Raw genomic sequence first — 14,119 nt, 5'->3', positions numbered from 1 at the left:
GCGCACATGCACACATGTATGCACACATGTGCACAGACATGCTGTGTTCACATGGAATTTCCTTTTCTCTGTCACAAATGCCCTACTGGCAGATTATTTTCCTGATCTGCCCTCATGGATGGGGTCACTCACCTCACAGGCAGCCATCACGTCTTCAATATCCTGTCATATTAGTTTGTGAAATTATTCTATGTTTCTATGTTTTTTTTAAAGGAAGGGTTGATGGGGACATGGGAGGGGAAGAGTTATGGCTCCCTATTACACAGCAGAGGAAAGGAGAAAGACTGAGGGTGTTGACTAGAAGGTTCACACTGAAGACAAATGACAAAGCCCTTAAAGTGTCTGAAGTCTGTGAGGACTTCTGTAGGATGGTATTGATCAAGGCTGGGCTGCAGGCACATTGCTGGGTATTCTCAGGACCTGGAATCCATCTCCTCAGACCATGTTAGGAACCTTGCTACATGACTGAAGGGTGAAGAAAATTTCACTTGGTTAACGTTCCCAAGAGAAATGCGTGCTTAGCTCTCATGTGGCTAAAGTGCTATACCAGTTTGGTATCCCAGGTTCACTCTGGGTCATGTTCTATGATCAGTTACAAGGCTGGTTGAACTCTACTTCTCTGCCGCCTCTTTCTGTGCCCACACTTTTGCTATGTGACTTTCCAGTCTCTTCCCCAAAGTTGAAAACTACTTGACTTTGGGCTGGCCTGCAGGCCATGTCAGGCTGATAGAATAAAAAGGGGTATCTGCGCACTAGTCCTGAGCGGAGATTGCCTGTTACCAAACGTCCACTCCCAGGCCACTGGCCCAACCTGCTGAGTGGTCTCCACCAATTTTCTTGTTTGCTGTTGGGATTAGTTTACCTCTTCATTTCTGTCCCAGCATTTCCTAAGAACTTAGGGTGAGAATCCTTATGGAAAATTGACTGGAAGAATGTGTAGGCATCTGTCTGCTCCAGGAAGTACACCAGAAGGTTATCAGAATGCATCTACTTTTGTAGATGCCTCAGAACCTGGGATTAAAGCTGGGGCCCACAGGAAGCTGTTTTCTCCTGCATTCATTTGACTCACATGTGGTTTGACTCACATGGTTTCTCCACATCTGGTAATAGGTTCAAGTGTTTTTCCCTTTTTGAGTCTCTGGCTTCTAGGGCAAGTTTAGGAGGGGTTACAAATTTTTCAACCAGAATTTTCTGAAGTCTAAGACACTTGAAGCAATTGAGAGTTTAATGAGATGCATCAAGTTCATCTTGAGTTCAAGATGAAGAAGTTTTATCTTTTAAAATCTTTAAGAAACAGGTTTTGGTTTTGGTTTTGTTGGAAATAATTATAGATTCACAAGAAGTTGCTTAAAAAAAAAGTACCAGGAGAAGGGTACTTTTGATTACCTTTTTACCTTTGTCTCTGCCCCTACCAGTGTGGATGCTTTACTTGACTGTAGTAAAATGATAGAGTCAAGAAATTAACTTGGACAAGGACAGACCATGCTCAGATATTCAGATTTTGCCAGCTATACATGTATATTGTGTGCATGCATGTATGTGTATATGTGTGTGTGTGTGTGTGTGTGTGTGTGTGCAGCATGCATGTGCATGTGTATGTATATGGGTGTGTGCATGTGTGGGTATGTATGTATATATATATATATGTGTGTGTGTGTGTGCATATGTGTATATGTTTGTGCATGTACAGCATACATATACATGTATGTGTATTATGTGTGTATGAATGGGCATATGTGTATATGTCTGTATATGTGTGTGCATGTGCAGCATGCATGTGCATGTGTGTGTACCTCTGTGTGTGTGCATCTGTGTGCATGTGCAGCATACATGTGCAGGTGTGTGTGCAAGACTGGGCAGATGTATCATGTATGGTTTCCAGAAACACTTGTCCCACCAGAGGTTCTCTGGGCTTCTTTATAAACACTCCCTTCCCCATGCTCAGTCTCTGACTCCTGGCAATGCAGATCTGTTCTCAAAAGTGTTATCTCTGTTCAAGACAGTGAGATTCACAGAATCATATGCTTTGTAACCTTGGAGACTGTCTTTCTTATATTCACCATAGATCTCTTTTAGCCCTTCTGAATTAGATAAATAGATCTGGTTTTGTGTCCTTATGATGTAGTAGTTAGGCAAAGATGTCATTAAAATATTATTAAGGGCTAACTTGTATAGAGAAAAGTATGGTAATATAAGGCTATAACTGATTGGCATGTATAATCACCACACTTTGATATGGGTTGTCATGGACACCACGCAGTGTGCAAATTGTATCACTGTAATTGTAACTTACAACAAGAAGATTGTGCTGGAATCTTTGAAGTCTGCTCTGACCCACAACCAGTCAATCCCCTGTTTCTCTTTAAAGACTGACGTGATCAGAGGTGATCTGTGTGATTTTGAATCTGGTAGTATTTTGGATTCATGTCATACCTCTTGTGTCTGATTTCTTTTGATGGTTATCATGTTTGTGAGGTGCTTCCTGTTACTCATTTATCTTCATGGATCTGTAGTATTCCACAGCAGGAAAATTTTATATATATATATATATATATATATATATATATATATATATATATATATCAGAGTGCATTTGAGACTATTTTTATGTGAGCCTTCTGGTCTATACCTCCAGTAGAGTTGCTCAATCATAGGGAATGAGTATCTTCAATAAGAGCGTTAGGAAGGGCCTGGAGACGTGGCTCAGTTGGTGAAATGTTTGCTTTGCAAACATGAGGACCTGCATTTGGATCCCCATGTTGAAATAAAAATGCTGGGCAAAGAGACACACACCTATAATCCCAGTGCAGGAGAGAAGGAGATAGGGCGTCTGTGTAGGGGAATCCTCCACTCACTAGCCAGTCACCCTAACCAAATGGGTGGTCTCCAGGTTAAATGAGAGACTTTCTAAATCCAAAATAAGATAGAAAGCAAACAAAGAAGACAGAAGACCTTGACCCCTGACCTCCATAGGCACATGCATACAAGCTTACATGTACAAACATGCACATATGAGCATGCACACACATAACACCTCACACACAGAACTGACAGGGAATTTTCCAAGTTGATGATGACTCTCAGCATCCCTACTGGCAGTTGCTTCTCTTCCTTAAAAGCTCCCATTTGGTCTTACCCACCCTCTCTATTTCACTCATGTTGTAGCATGTGCTGCTCTTTTGTTGTGGCCTTACTTTGTGTTTTCATTTCTAATGCTGAATGCTTCTTTGCCGTTAGAATGATTTCTTTTGTTCAACCCCATTTAGGTCAGGTTTTTCCTTGCCATTCTTCTCATCCACAGGAGTGTTTTGTTTGTTTGCTTGCTTTCCTTAAAAATAGCATGATGGTGAGTCCTTTGTCAGACACTCAGATCCAGGCTTCTCTCCACCCACTGGCTTATCTCTTCACTCTATGGAGGGTGTCTTTTGAATAACAGATGTTCATAAACCTAAAACAAATCAATCATTAACCTTTTCTTTGGTGATTAGTGCTTTTTTCCATCATGTTTAATTTTATCTTTGCCTTCTCCAAGGTCTTGAAGACATCCATTTCTATCTTTGGCTAATAGTCTAATAGTCACTGAAATTATCTGATATAATAGAAATGTGAAGTAAATAATAGTGTAGGAGGACCGTGGATATGGTACTATTTGTGAAGATGACAAGCACTCTGTTTTGAACTAGTAATTACCTTGTGGGGTCTTTATTAGTAATGTATGAAGAAAAATATGAATTTCCCTTGAGGATTCCCTGACAGTGATTATCAGCCCTAGTGGCTTCTGATACGTGTCACTCACATGTTTGGGAAGCATTGGTTAGATGTCAGGGACTCACTTTGCTGGTGGCTGAGGTTCTCATTCTCTTTGGGGAGGTAGACTAGTCTATGAGGTAATGGAGCTTTCATTAGAAGTTTGGCCGCAGAGCAGGGTGAGTAGGATAGGTGGAATGGTTGGGAACGGAGTGTGGGTGGCTTTTCAGATGAGGCAGCCATTGAACTGGGCATCCAAGGAGAAGCTAAGTGGCCAGGCACTTTGAGTCTGAAGCCTCTTGGGGCAGACTCCATGGGCTTCAGGCTTGGGCTTGTCTCCCAGTTCTCTGAGATTTTTCTTTGTTGAACTCTCAGTGTCTGGGAAAGAAACTTTCCAGACTCTTTTTACTGTATAGGTGAAAGATGCCAGCCAGAATCTGGGGACTTCTTGAGGTTCTGGGAACCTCAGAAGACTGTCCTGAGATATGCTTTCATTGACCTAAGTCTCTAGGTGGAATGCAGGCATCCATTTTTCTAGGTTCTTCTGAAGGTTTTGGTCTTTGGGCTGGCCCGTTTAGTATTTTTGTCCCAGCACTGCAGTGGGGCACGTCTTCAGGGTCTTTTTTTTTTTTTCTTTTTTGATGTGAGTATTAAAGCACTTTCCAAGGGTGATTAGATAAGACCAAGATTAGCTCACAGACTTTCCAAGACCCTGAGAGCCTCCCACGCCCTTTGGAGCATCTCTTGGTGTCTGAGTCAGACAGTGAACCACTGCAAACAATCTCAGTATGCCTGGAAGCTGCTGCTGCACTCTTCATTGGTCAGAAGGAATGTCGAGATCAGAAAGGCAAAGGAAAGAACTCCATAAGGGAATCCTATTGGATTTATAGGCAGCAATGAAAACAATAATTCAAAAGAGCTAGAAGCTTATTACTGGGAGCCACTTACCCTCCATAGCTTCAAAAATTCTCAGCTTTGTTAGTGGCAGGCAGTGAGTGATGCCTTTCCCACTTCTGGCCCTTTTGCTGATATGAACCACCCCACCCCAATGCCACCAAAGCATTGGTATATTACTTCGGAACTTTCAACTCAAATGGGGGAGCATAAAGAGTATACTTAGGACCTCCCATTATAGCTGATTTTCAAACTGAACTTGGACACTTAGGGATTGTTTCGGTCAGTCTGGCCTCTCCAAATCTCAGTTTGTTTATGGGAAGATGGGTTTGTGGACATTGGGAAGGTTAAGTGGCAAGATGTCCAGAGTGGATGATTCATAGGGAATTGCTTGCACATTTGCCGATTGCTCATAGATTTAAGATACTTTTCAAGATTTGACCTTCCCAACAGTACCCTGGGGATATATTTGTGGCACAGGGAGTGGAGTTTTGGGGTTGGTGCTCCCAAGTCAAGGTTCCTGTGCTATATATTCTACTTTCTATATTCTTGGACTGCAAAGTTTCCCCTGGCATTAAAGGTGATTGCTACTGTTGGAATTTGTTTAACAACTGATATACAGTGATAAAACACCCTGCCAAAAACAACTTAGGGGAGAAAGGGCTTGTTTCAACTCTATCTCCGTCCACTACTGTAGGCTATCACAGAAGTAAGAGCCTTAGGTAGCTGATCACATCACATCCGCAGCTAAGAGCAGAGAGGAAGCATGCTTGCATGCTCAGCTTGCCCTTTTTTACTCTATTTTACTTCAAGGTCCAGTCAATGAAATGGCTCTGTCCACATTCAGGGAGGATCTTCCCACCTCATTTAAAAAATTAAGAAAATCTGCTTTGGGGCTGGAGTGATGGTTAAGAGCACTGACTATTCATCTAGAGGTCCTGAGTTCAATTCCCAGCAACCACATGGTGGCTCACAACCATCTTTAATGGAATCCAATGCCCTCTTTTGGTGTGCCTGAAGACGGTGGCAGTGTACTTAAATAAAACAGACAAATACATCTTTAAAAAAAGAAAAAGAAAATCTGTTACAGTCACATCTACCAACCAATCCAATTTAGACAATCCTTCATTGAGATTCTTTTATTAGATGGTTCTAGGCTGTGTCAAGTTGATAACTAAAATTTACTCTTACACATAGCTTGGTGGAGGTGGCAAGAACCTTAGAGACTGATAAAGATATACCAGGGTAGTGGTCTTCATTGCTGTACAGTGACCTCTGTGCAAAGAATGTTAGTAAGGGACAGAAGTAATGAAATGTGTGTCCAGAGGAGGCAAGAGGTCCCATTTCCACTGCCCATGGATGGAGTGGAGCTGGGAGATGGAGCTTCATTTAGCACAGGATGATCTGAGAGTTACATGCCTTATAAGAAAGTGGCTCCATCCCTGGTGACTGCCAGTCTTCTCCAGATTGTGACACATCTCAGATCTCTAATTATTATTTCCCTCAAGACTTTTTTTCACACTTTTTTCCATGTTCTCCCACCCGCATGCCTCTCAGGATTAAAGCCTGCTTTAAATAGTGGGGGAGACTCAGTTTGATGGTCAGAGGCATGAGAGTTTGTCTTCACGGGACTGTGGTGGCCGCTGGCCCAGGGCATGGATTTGTTGGGGAACAGGTCCTTGCTACAGTGTGGCCATGGAGCAGAGTTTACCAGAATGCTGAGATACTGTGGAGGTATGAATGGCTATGAATGAGTTTGCTGTTCATTTCAGAAACTTTTTTTTTTTTAAGTCAAATCTCATGAAGCCCTGATTGGCACTGTGTAGCTGAGGAGACCCTAAAATGTCCTATTCTCTTGCTTCTACTTCCAAAGTTCTGGGATTCTAAGGAATTTGAAGCACAATCCATCTCCCTTTCTAGTTTGTTTTTAATATGGTTTTATGCAGCGCTAGGAATCAAACCCAGGGATTCATGCCTGCTGAGCAAGTACTCACCTCTTTTACACTGAAGCCTGAACACACAGTAATTATGGCTTGCTGTTATAATAAAATATAAACAGTTCTAACACTGATTACAGACACGTCAATTAATCTTAGAAACACCAGTGCAACCACATTCCTGTCTTTCTCTGTAGTGTTTCTTAAAGGATGTAGGAACATCCTCATTGTTGGAAGATGATATTGTGATTCGCAGGGCAGGTATTTCCTTGACAATGTAAACTGGCATTGTAACACCTTGTTCCTGCTTTGCTTCTGTGTTTTCAGCCCTTTGGTTAGCACACTCCCCAGTCTCACCATCTCCAGGGTTTATGTGCCCCTGTGCCTATTTAACTCTGAGTCTTTACAATTCCCAGCCATGATTTTTGGTTATGGGAGAAACAAGTACATTTTCCAAGTACTCATATATCTGAAAGTGCCTCTGACTCCTTGACTGTTGATGGATAGTTTAGCTGGTAACACATTTATGATTCCTTTTCATTCAGCCCTCTGTAGGCACCAGTCATCTATGGGTCATCTCACACAGCTGCAGACAGGCCAAGGATGGTAGCTGAAATGCAACTGTTTTCTCTGTTCTTCTGTGTTTCAGATCTTAAGGAGGCACAACTGTGCTTGGAGACCCTCCATTCATGCAATGGGTGTTTCTAGGTTCCATTGCCCCAGAGAAACTGCCTTGGGGTCTACTGTTAGTGGCTTTCCTCACTGTGGCTGGAATCCAAAACCCAGAACACAGTCTGAGGTCCTGAAGATTTCAGGGATGAGTAGAAACCTAGAATGTTGGCGCCAAGGAAGTTGTCAGTTGCTCCTTTGTAGTCTTCTCCAGGTTTTGCTTGGCCTCTGGCCACAGGAGAGAGGAACTGCCTGTCTCCCTGTGCAGGACTGAGAATCTCAGATGGCTTGATGTGTTGTGGAGACATGGGCTCTTCTCTGGCTCTTGTGGCTGTTCAACCCCCATATTGTTCTAATCATTTCCATGGCCTCCCACCTTTCCTCTGTGGGAACAAATTTAGGGTGATACCTTAATTACCTTCCTCATCTTTTTCTCCAGTGCAGAGGACCCTGCAGGTGCAGGGTGGGAGGAGGGTCTCTCTGCTGACTCTAAACACCCACAAAGCTCTTCTGGAAATCTTTAGAATGTTCTTAGGGAAATCAAGAGGGGGAAAATGAATCAGGCAAGAAATACTGAAACTTGTCAGGGTTAAGCATGTAGTGTGGAGGACATTTTAGTATTCTAAACTTTGAATTAACTTAAAGTCTAAAAGTCAAAAGATAATTTTCCTAGCTCTTAACCTTTTCATCTTTAGTGCCAGAAACTTCTTTTTCCTAACAGGGCATTCCTCTGTTAGACTTTCAGTATACATAGTGAAATGGACCTTGGAACTTTCACCAGAAAATATGTGACTATAACCTGGAATTATTGCCTTATTTACCTATGTATAAAGGAATGTGGGAGAGAAGAACCAGTTAGATTTAAGTCTTAAACCAGTCTATATTTAAGCTTTTATTAATTTTAAAATAGAATGCGGGGGCAGGGAGGCAGGAGTGGGTAGGTGGGTGGGGGAACACCCTCATAGAAGCAGGGGGAGATGAGATGATATAGGGAGTTTCTGGAGGGGAAACCAGGAAAGGGAAGATAACATTTGAAATGTAAATAAAGAAAATATTCAGTAATAAAATAGAATAAAATGTTTACCTATTTTTTTTCACTTTGTGTGTGTGTGTGTGTGTGTGTGTTAGTGGGGGGCATGTGTGTGCTGCAGTGCCAGTGTATGACACAGTGTACAAGAGGGGTCCAGAGAGCAACTTTGTACCAGTTGGTTCTTTTTTCCTTCCTTCTGGCAGCATCCCTGGTATTGAACTCGGGTTGTTAGGCATGTTGGCAAGTATCTTTACCTGATGAGCCATCTCACCAGCTCTAAAATAGGTCTTCAAATGTTGTTTGGAGAAGCTGGGCTCTTGCAGCTGGTTTAGCAGGTGATGTGTGCCTTGAGCCCCATAGTGCCCTGCACTGGACTTCATATTGTCCTGTGTCAAGCAGGGAGTCAATTGCCACCAGACATTTTTTTTCCTGGAACCCCCAGGAAGGCAATTACAGTAATTATTGATGGGAGGTAAAGAGTGAGCCAGTCAGAGGAAAACAAGTAAGAGTGGCTAATTGATGAAACAGAAACTTCCTGCGTGTGGTTGACTGCTTTGCTGTATCTCTGTGACCCTTGACCTACACTTGACCCAGATTAACCGGCAGCACTGGACAGGGAACTGCACACGTTTGTCCCAGGCACTTCCGTGGCTGTGAACTTGCATCTCGCTTCTGTTACACTTTTCAGCCCATTGCATGCAAGTCCTGGTGGCCAGGCAGGCGGCTGGGTCTCCACTGCACAGGCATGATGTGGGGCTGGGGTACTCTCAGAGCCTGTCCCTTCCTCTGGCAGCAGAGTGTAGCTTGTGCTATCTGGCTGATGGTTCTGTCCTACTCTGTCCCTTCTGTCCCTCCAATGATCCTTCTTTGTTTAATGAGGCACAGTTGGTTTCCTTCAGCCAAGCAGCACATACTAATCCACGTGGTCTATATCTTCATCTTTGCCTTTCAAGGACATTGTATTCTCCTGGGGCGGATCCATCGATAGCAACTTCTGCATGGACGACAAGAAAAGCTTCCAAACAAAACAAAAACATCTAAAGATAGCACCTTCTAATAAGGAAAAAAGTCCCAGTGTCAGAGTGCTGGGTTCACAGAAGATACCATCTACAAGCTGGAAGAACCCATGTGTTGATCTGGGCTCCTGCCAAAGTCACTGCTCAGCCGGTCTATGGTTAAAGGGAGCAGAAAAATTTTGGTTTCTTCTGTGACACTCCTGTAGGTGTGCACAAGAATAGTTGTAACTCACATGAAGCTCCAATGTTGCTATGGGCACATAGTGGCCTAACCCACTCCAGAGGGCAGGGATCAAACTTTGGAGTCCCAGTGAGACATGAGCCCACGACATAACCCACTTATAGGCACTTCTTTCCGTACCTCCTGTATCTTAATGGGGATTTCTCACCAGAAAAGCAATTTTAATAGATGTTTAACTTTATTCAAGTAATTCCCTTTTGAACTAAAATATTTATATATGTAAGAGATGTTTTCTTTTTCTAGAAGAAATGCTTTGAATAGCAATCATTTCGGTGTGCTGAGCTATCTGTCCATCTGGCTGTCTACCTGTGCATCTGCCTGTCTAACTATAAATGACAGAAATGGAGGTTGCAGGGATGGATGAGGTAATGGAATTCTCCTTTATGTTCTGGTTAGTGGTGGCTGAAATGCTGTCTCCGTGGCTCTGAAATAGTCTCACAGATGATGGTGGCTACTGTTTGCATTTCTGCCCTGTTTACATAGAGATGCCACAGATCTGAGCATTAGAATGTGGAGAGATGGAGCCAGGGGCTGTCCCCCCTATCTGGTCTTTAATGCCCTGCTCTCTCAGAGTCAAAAACTAAATTAAGAGTCGAGCTGAGCAGAGGCCGTACTGAGAACATAAGGATTCACTCACAGAGCCCATTGTCAGTGGCCAGCTCAGTGCCTGGATGAGGAAGGGTGGGGGTCTCACACACCCACAGAGGATGCTGCCAGTGGCTGGAGTATGGCAGGTTGAGACTAAGTGATCAGGGGAGTTACAAGGACCCAGTAGCAGGCAGGGGCAATAGAGAAGAACCAGAGACAGGAGACAGGCACATCAGTTTAGGGGTCCTTGAACCTAAATTCCTGTGCCAGGTTTTAAGTGGCAAATTGTCAGATAACCCTAATCCTGGTGGCCCTAGTAAGTCAGTGAGTGTTTCCCAAGGCCTTGTCTGAATTCTGAGTACAGCCCCTGACAGCTACAAGAAAATACAGGGTCTGAGAGCTTAGGGCAGTGGCTGAAAGAGTTTTAGGTTTAGTTTTGCCTTGTCTTGAAGCTACAGCTGAGAGGGTACAGGCCCACATTCTCTGCCCTTGTGATAGGGAAGGTATAGGTTCGTCATCTGGGTTCAGGGGTGAAGCTTCATGGCTTGATGCTTTGTTGGCTTAAGAAAGTCCACAGTGATGCCTAGTATAGGAGGCAAGCATTATGAATTTCAGAAGAGCTTTGTGGAACATCCTTGCTCATGTATGAGACAGGACTAGGATGGAGGCAGGATGGAGAAGTACTCACTTAGCCCTTGCTATCACAGACATGCCACCCACGTGAGTCAGACCCCTCTGCCCTCCAGACCTGGAAGGTGGAGGGGCAAAACCTTGTGAAGCAGAGGGTTCATGGTAACGGTTGACCCTGAGTGCCTGTGGTGGTTTGAATATGCTTGGCTCAGGGAATGGCACTATTAGAAGGAGTGGCCTTGTTGGAGGAAGTGTGTCACTGTGGGGGTGTGCTTTGACACCCTTCTCCTAGCTGCCTGTGGACAGTGTTCTGTTTGCCTTTGGAACAAGATGTAGCACTCTCAGCTCCTCTAGAGCCATATCTGCCTGGATGCTGCCATGCTTCCTGCATTGATAATAATGGACTGAACCTCTGAACCTGTAAACTAGCCCCAATTAAATGTTGTCCTTATAAGAGTTGTCTTGGTCATGGTGTCTGTTCACAGCAGTAAAACCCAAAAAACAATGTCCTTAGGAAGATAGGGGTCTAGCTTTACAGATATTCCCTTCCTGATTAACATCTCCCAGCTCACCGAAAGGGGTTGGCCTCAGTCATGTGCCCCTTGCCTTCCTACAGGCCCTTGAAATGCAATGCATGCCCACTCCCCATTCATTGTGTGGCCTCTGATCACATCTCTCTTTTCTGTATGCTGCTCACACTTACGTTACAGACCTTCACTGATGCTCTGCCAGTACATGGCTCGCCATCCCCCTGATACAAGACCCCTTCCAAGAAGCCATGGGACAACTGGTCACTGGAAGTTGACCTCTCTTCTTGCACTGTGCCAGTAAAACAGCAGGACTCATCTACTTATGCTCCCCACTATGGTGAAGCCAGGAAGATGGCTAATGTCAGTTATCAACCCAGGAAGCCCCCCTCCCAGAGGGTGTCATCAGGCCCAGGGATGCACAGTGCCCTTTACCAGCTGGAGCTGAGACTCTGGAGGCTAGATCCACTGCATAGCTCTGCTGGCAGCTGGCACCTCTTGGTGGCTTACCTCAGGTCTCAATGTGCCATTTTCTACTTTTGAGATGTTAAGGGAGGACTATGTGGTGACTTGGCTCCTGGTGGGTCTGAACTTGTCTGTCTGCGGTGTGTGAGTAGACCGTCTCATACAAGTACCCACAGACTCCCTGTCACCTCACTAGACCCCTCCAACCTAAGGCTCACATGACATTTTGCGGAGTCGGTAGACATGTCCCCAGTGAGCCTTTGATTCCAGGACATTTCCAATTCCTCGGTGACTGTGTTGTCTGATGCTTGAAGTTGTCTGATATTTTTGGTGGAAATAGACTTGATTCACATTTACTTGAAGGTTGTTTTTCTTCTTCAAGTCAAATGATAAGGATGCTTTGTCCCTACATGCTTCTTATGGGGCATGATGGCAGGTCAGTGGGTGAGAGAATAGTAGCCTAGCCTAGGAGACCCTGGGTCCAGGCTCAGTTGCCATCAATGCTGTCATGTGTAGGGATGGTGGTCTAGACTCAGGCAGTCACAGACCGGCATTAATTCCAGGGTCAAGCTGTGCTCAGGAGCTGATCTCACGGCTACACGATCTGCCGATCTGCCAAGAAAGAAGACAATAGCCCGTTTCTATTTATGTTGCTCTGCTCATTACCATGCACGACAGAGGCCAGAGTTGCTGAGGCAAAATCAACAAGTCCTGATTAATTTGCAGAGCTCAAGCATGGGATTTGTTGGAAGATTTCTACCCAGTGTCATTCTCTGACCGAGGGGCTTTAATTGCAGATGGCATCAAACGGCAGCAAGGCCAGCAGCAGAGAATGGATCTGAGAGCCCAAATATTCAGAAAGCAAATACGAGTGACAGAGAACTGGGGAGTCATTCATGGTTGCACTTATCTAATCTGTCTGAAATATGGAGCTCGCCAGGGCAAGGGGCCATGCTGGTGGCTTGGGAGGTCATCCGGGGAAGAAAGCACATGGCCGCTTCTGAAAGGCAGACATTCATTTCCTTCTTCTTTGTTTCTTAACAAGCCCTGTTCTTCCCAGGTTGCCCACCTCTTGGTCTGGAAACATTAAAAATCACAGACTTCCAGCTGCATGCCTCCACATCGAAGCGTTATGGCCTGGGAGCTCACCGGGGGAGACTCAACATCCAGGTACTAGTCTCTCAGATGCATTCTGGTCACACCGCTGATTGGCCTGGACACAGACACGGGGAGGGTTCCCTGGGAGCCCGGGTTGGTGAGTGCATGGCATATGAAGGATGTAAGCTAGTTCTCAAGGAGAGGGAGCACTGCGGAACAGGCCTGTGTGCAGAGGATGGGGCGTCTCCAGACAGAAAGCAGGACCAGTGAGATGAGGACTTCCCTCTGTCTAGAAATGGCAAGAAGAGAACGAAGGGTACTAACAGGCATGGGCATGGCCGAGATGTCCATCACCCAGCAGGGAGGTGGGCTCCTTCTCCTCCTCCTTGGTAATCACCAGGCCTACCCAGTTCCAAAGATCCTCACTGGCTCTCAGGGATGGACAGATCACATGTGTCCTTCTCTCTGACGTTCTATTGTAATCTTGGCTTTTGGTACTGTCTAGTCTCTCTCTCTCTCTCTCTCTCTCTCTCTCTCTCTCTCTCTCTCTCTCTCGCTTCCCCTGCCCGCCTCCACAAGCCATTCATGACCACAGCACTTGCCTTGCCTGGAGAGAAGCCTCTATAGCACTCAAAGCGATAGTAATCCCACTAAGTCATGGGCTGGGCTCCCCCTCGCTGCTGTAGGACTTGGCGTCTGTGACAATGCACAGGTGTTCTCTTACATTCAGGTGTGTGTAATGTTACACTTGGCCCAGTCCAGGTGTAGGTGGGACTGTATGTTTGGAGACTTGAGAGAAAGCCAGGCTTATGGTAGCCTCCACTGGTTCTTAGCTGTTTCTTCTGTGAGGCCCCTTTCTTACGTGCAACCCTGGACAGTCAGTCCTCTTCTGAGTCCATACTTTTCTTTTAGAGGACTCTTTAATTGCCAGGTCTTCTAAAGCTGCTTTTTAAATGTGGCAGCTGCTAAGAAAGACACATTTGGATGGAGCAATGAGAAAGTGGGTGATTGACCAGAGAGACCACTACTGATCTCCAAAGAGCCCCAGGTCCCTGAGGATGAACTCCAGACCTCCGAGGGAGCTGCTGTAACCTTTTCTGGGTGCAGTAGTTTTCTTTTCACTGGGAGTCTTTCTTTCTTTCTTTTTTTTCTTTTTTTCTTTGATATTTTCTTTATTTACATTTCAAATGCTATCCCAAAAATTCCCCATACCCTCCCCCTGCCCCTGCTCCCCTACCCACCCACTCCCACTACTTGGCCCTGGCCTTCCCCTGTGC

The 14,119-nt window shown here is 44.9% G+C and overlaps 1 protein-coding gene across 1 annotated transcript in view; it reads left to right on the top strand.

Moving 5' to 3' along the window:
• Positions 1–14,119, top strand: part of Cpxm2 (carboxypeptidase X, M14 family member 2) — a 106,630-nt gene that overhangs the window by 13,428 nt on the left and 79,083 nt on the right. The window contains exon 3 of the mRNA XM_021198676.1: positions 12,805–12,914. Within this exon, the coding sequence (XP_021054335.1) occupies positions 12,805–12,914 (110 nt within the window). The remainder of the gene's footprint in view (positions 1–12,804; positions 12,915–14,119) is intronic.

Source organism: Mus pahari, chromosome 1 (genome assembly GCF_900095145.1).
Source record: "Mus pahari chromosome 1, PAHARI_EIJ_v1.1, whole genome shotgun sequence".
In the NCBI taxonomy this organism is placed as follows: Eukaryota; Metazoa; Chordata; class Mammalia; order Rodentia; family Muridae; genus Mus; species Mus pahari.
Note: the sequence above shows the minus strand (reverse complement) of the source record. Positions and strands in the feature narration are given on the sequence as shown.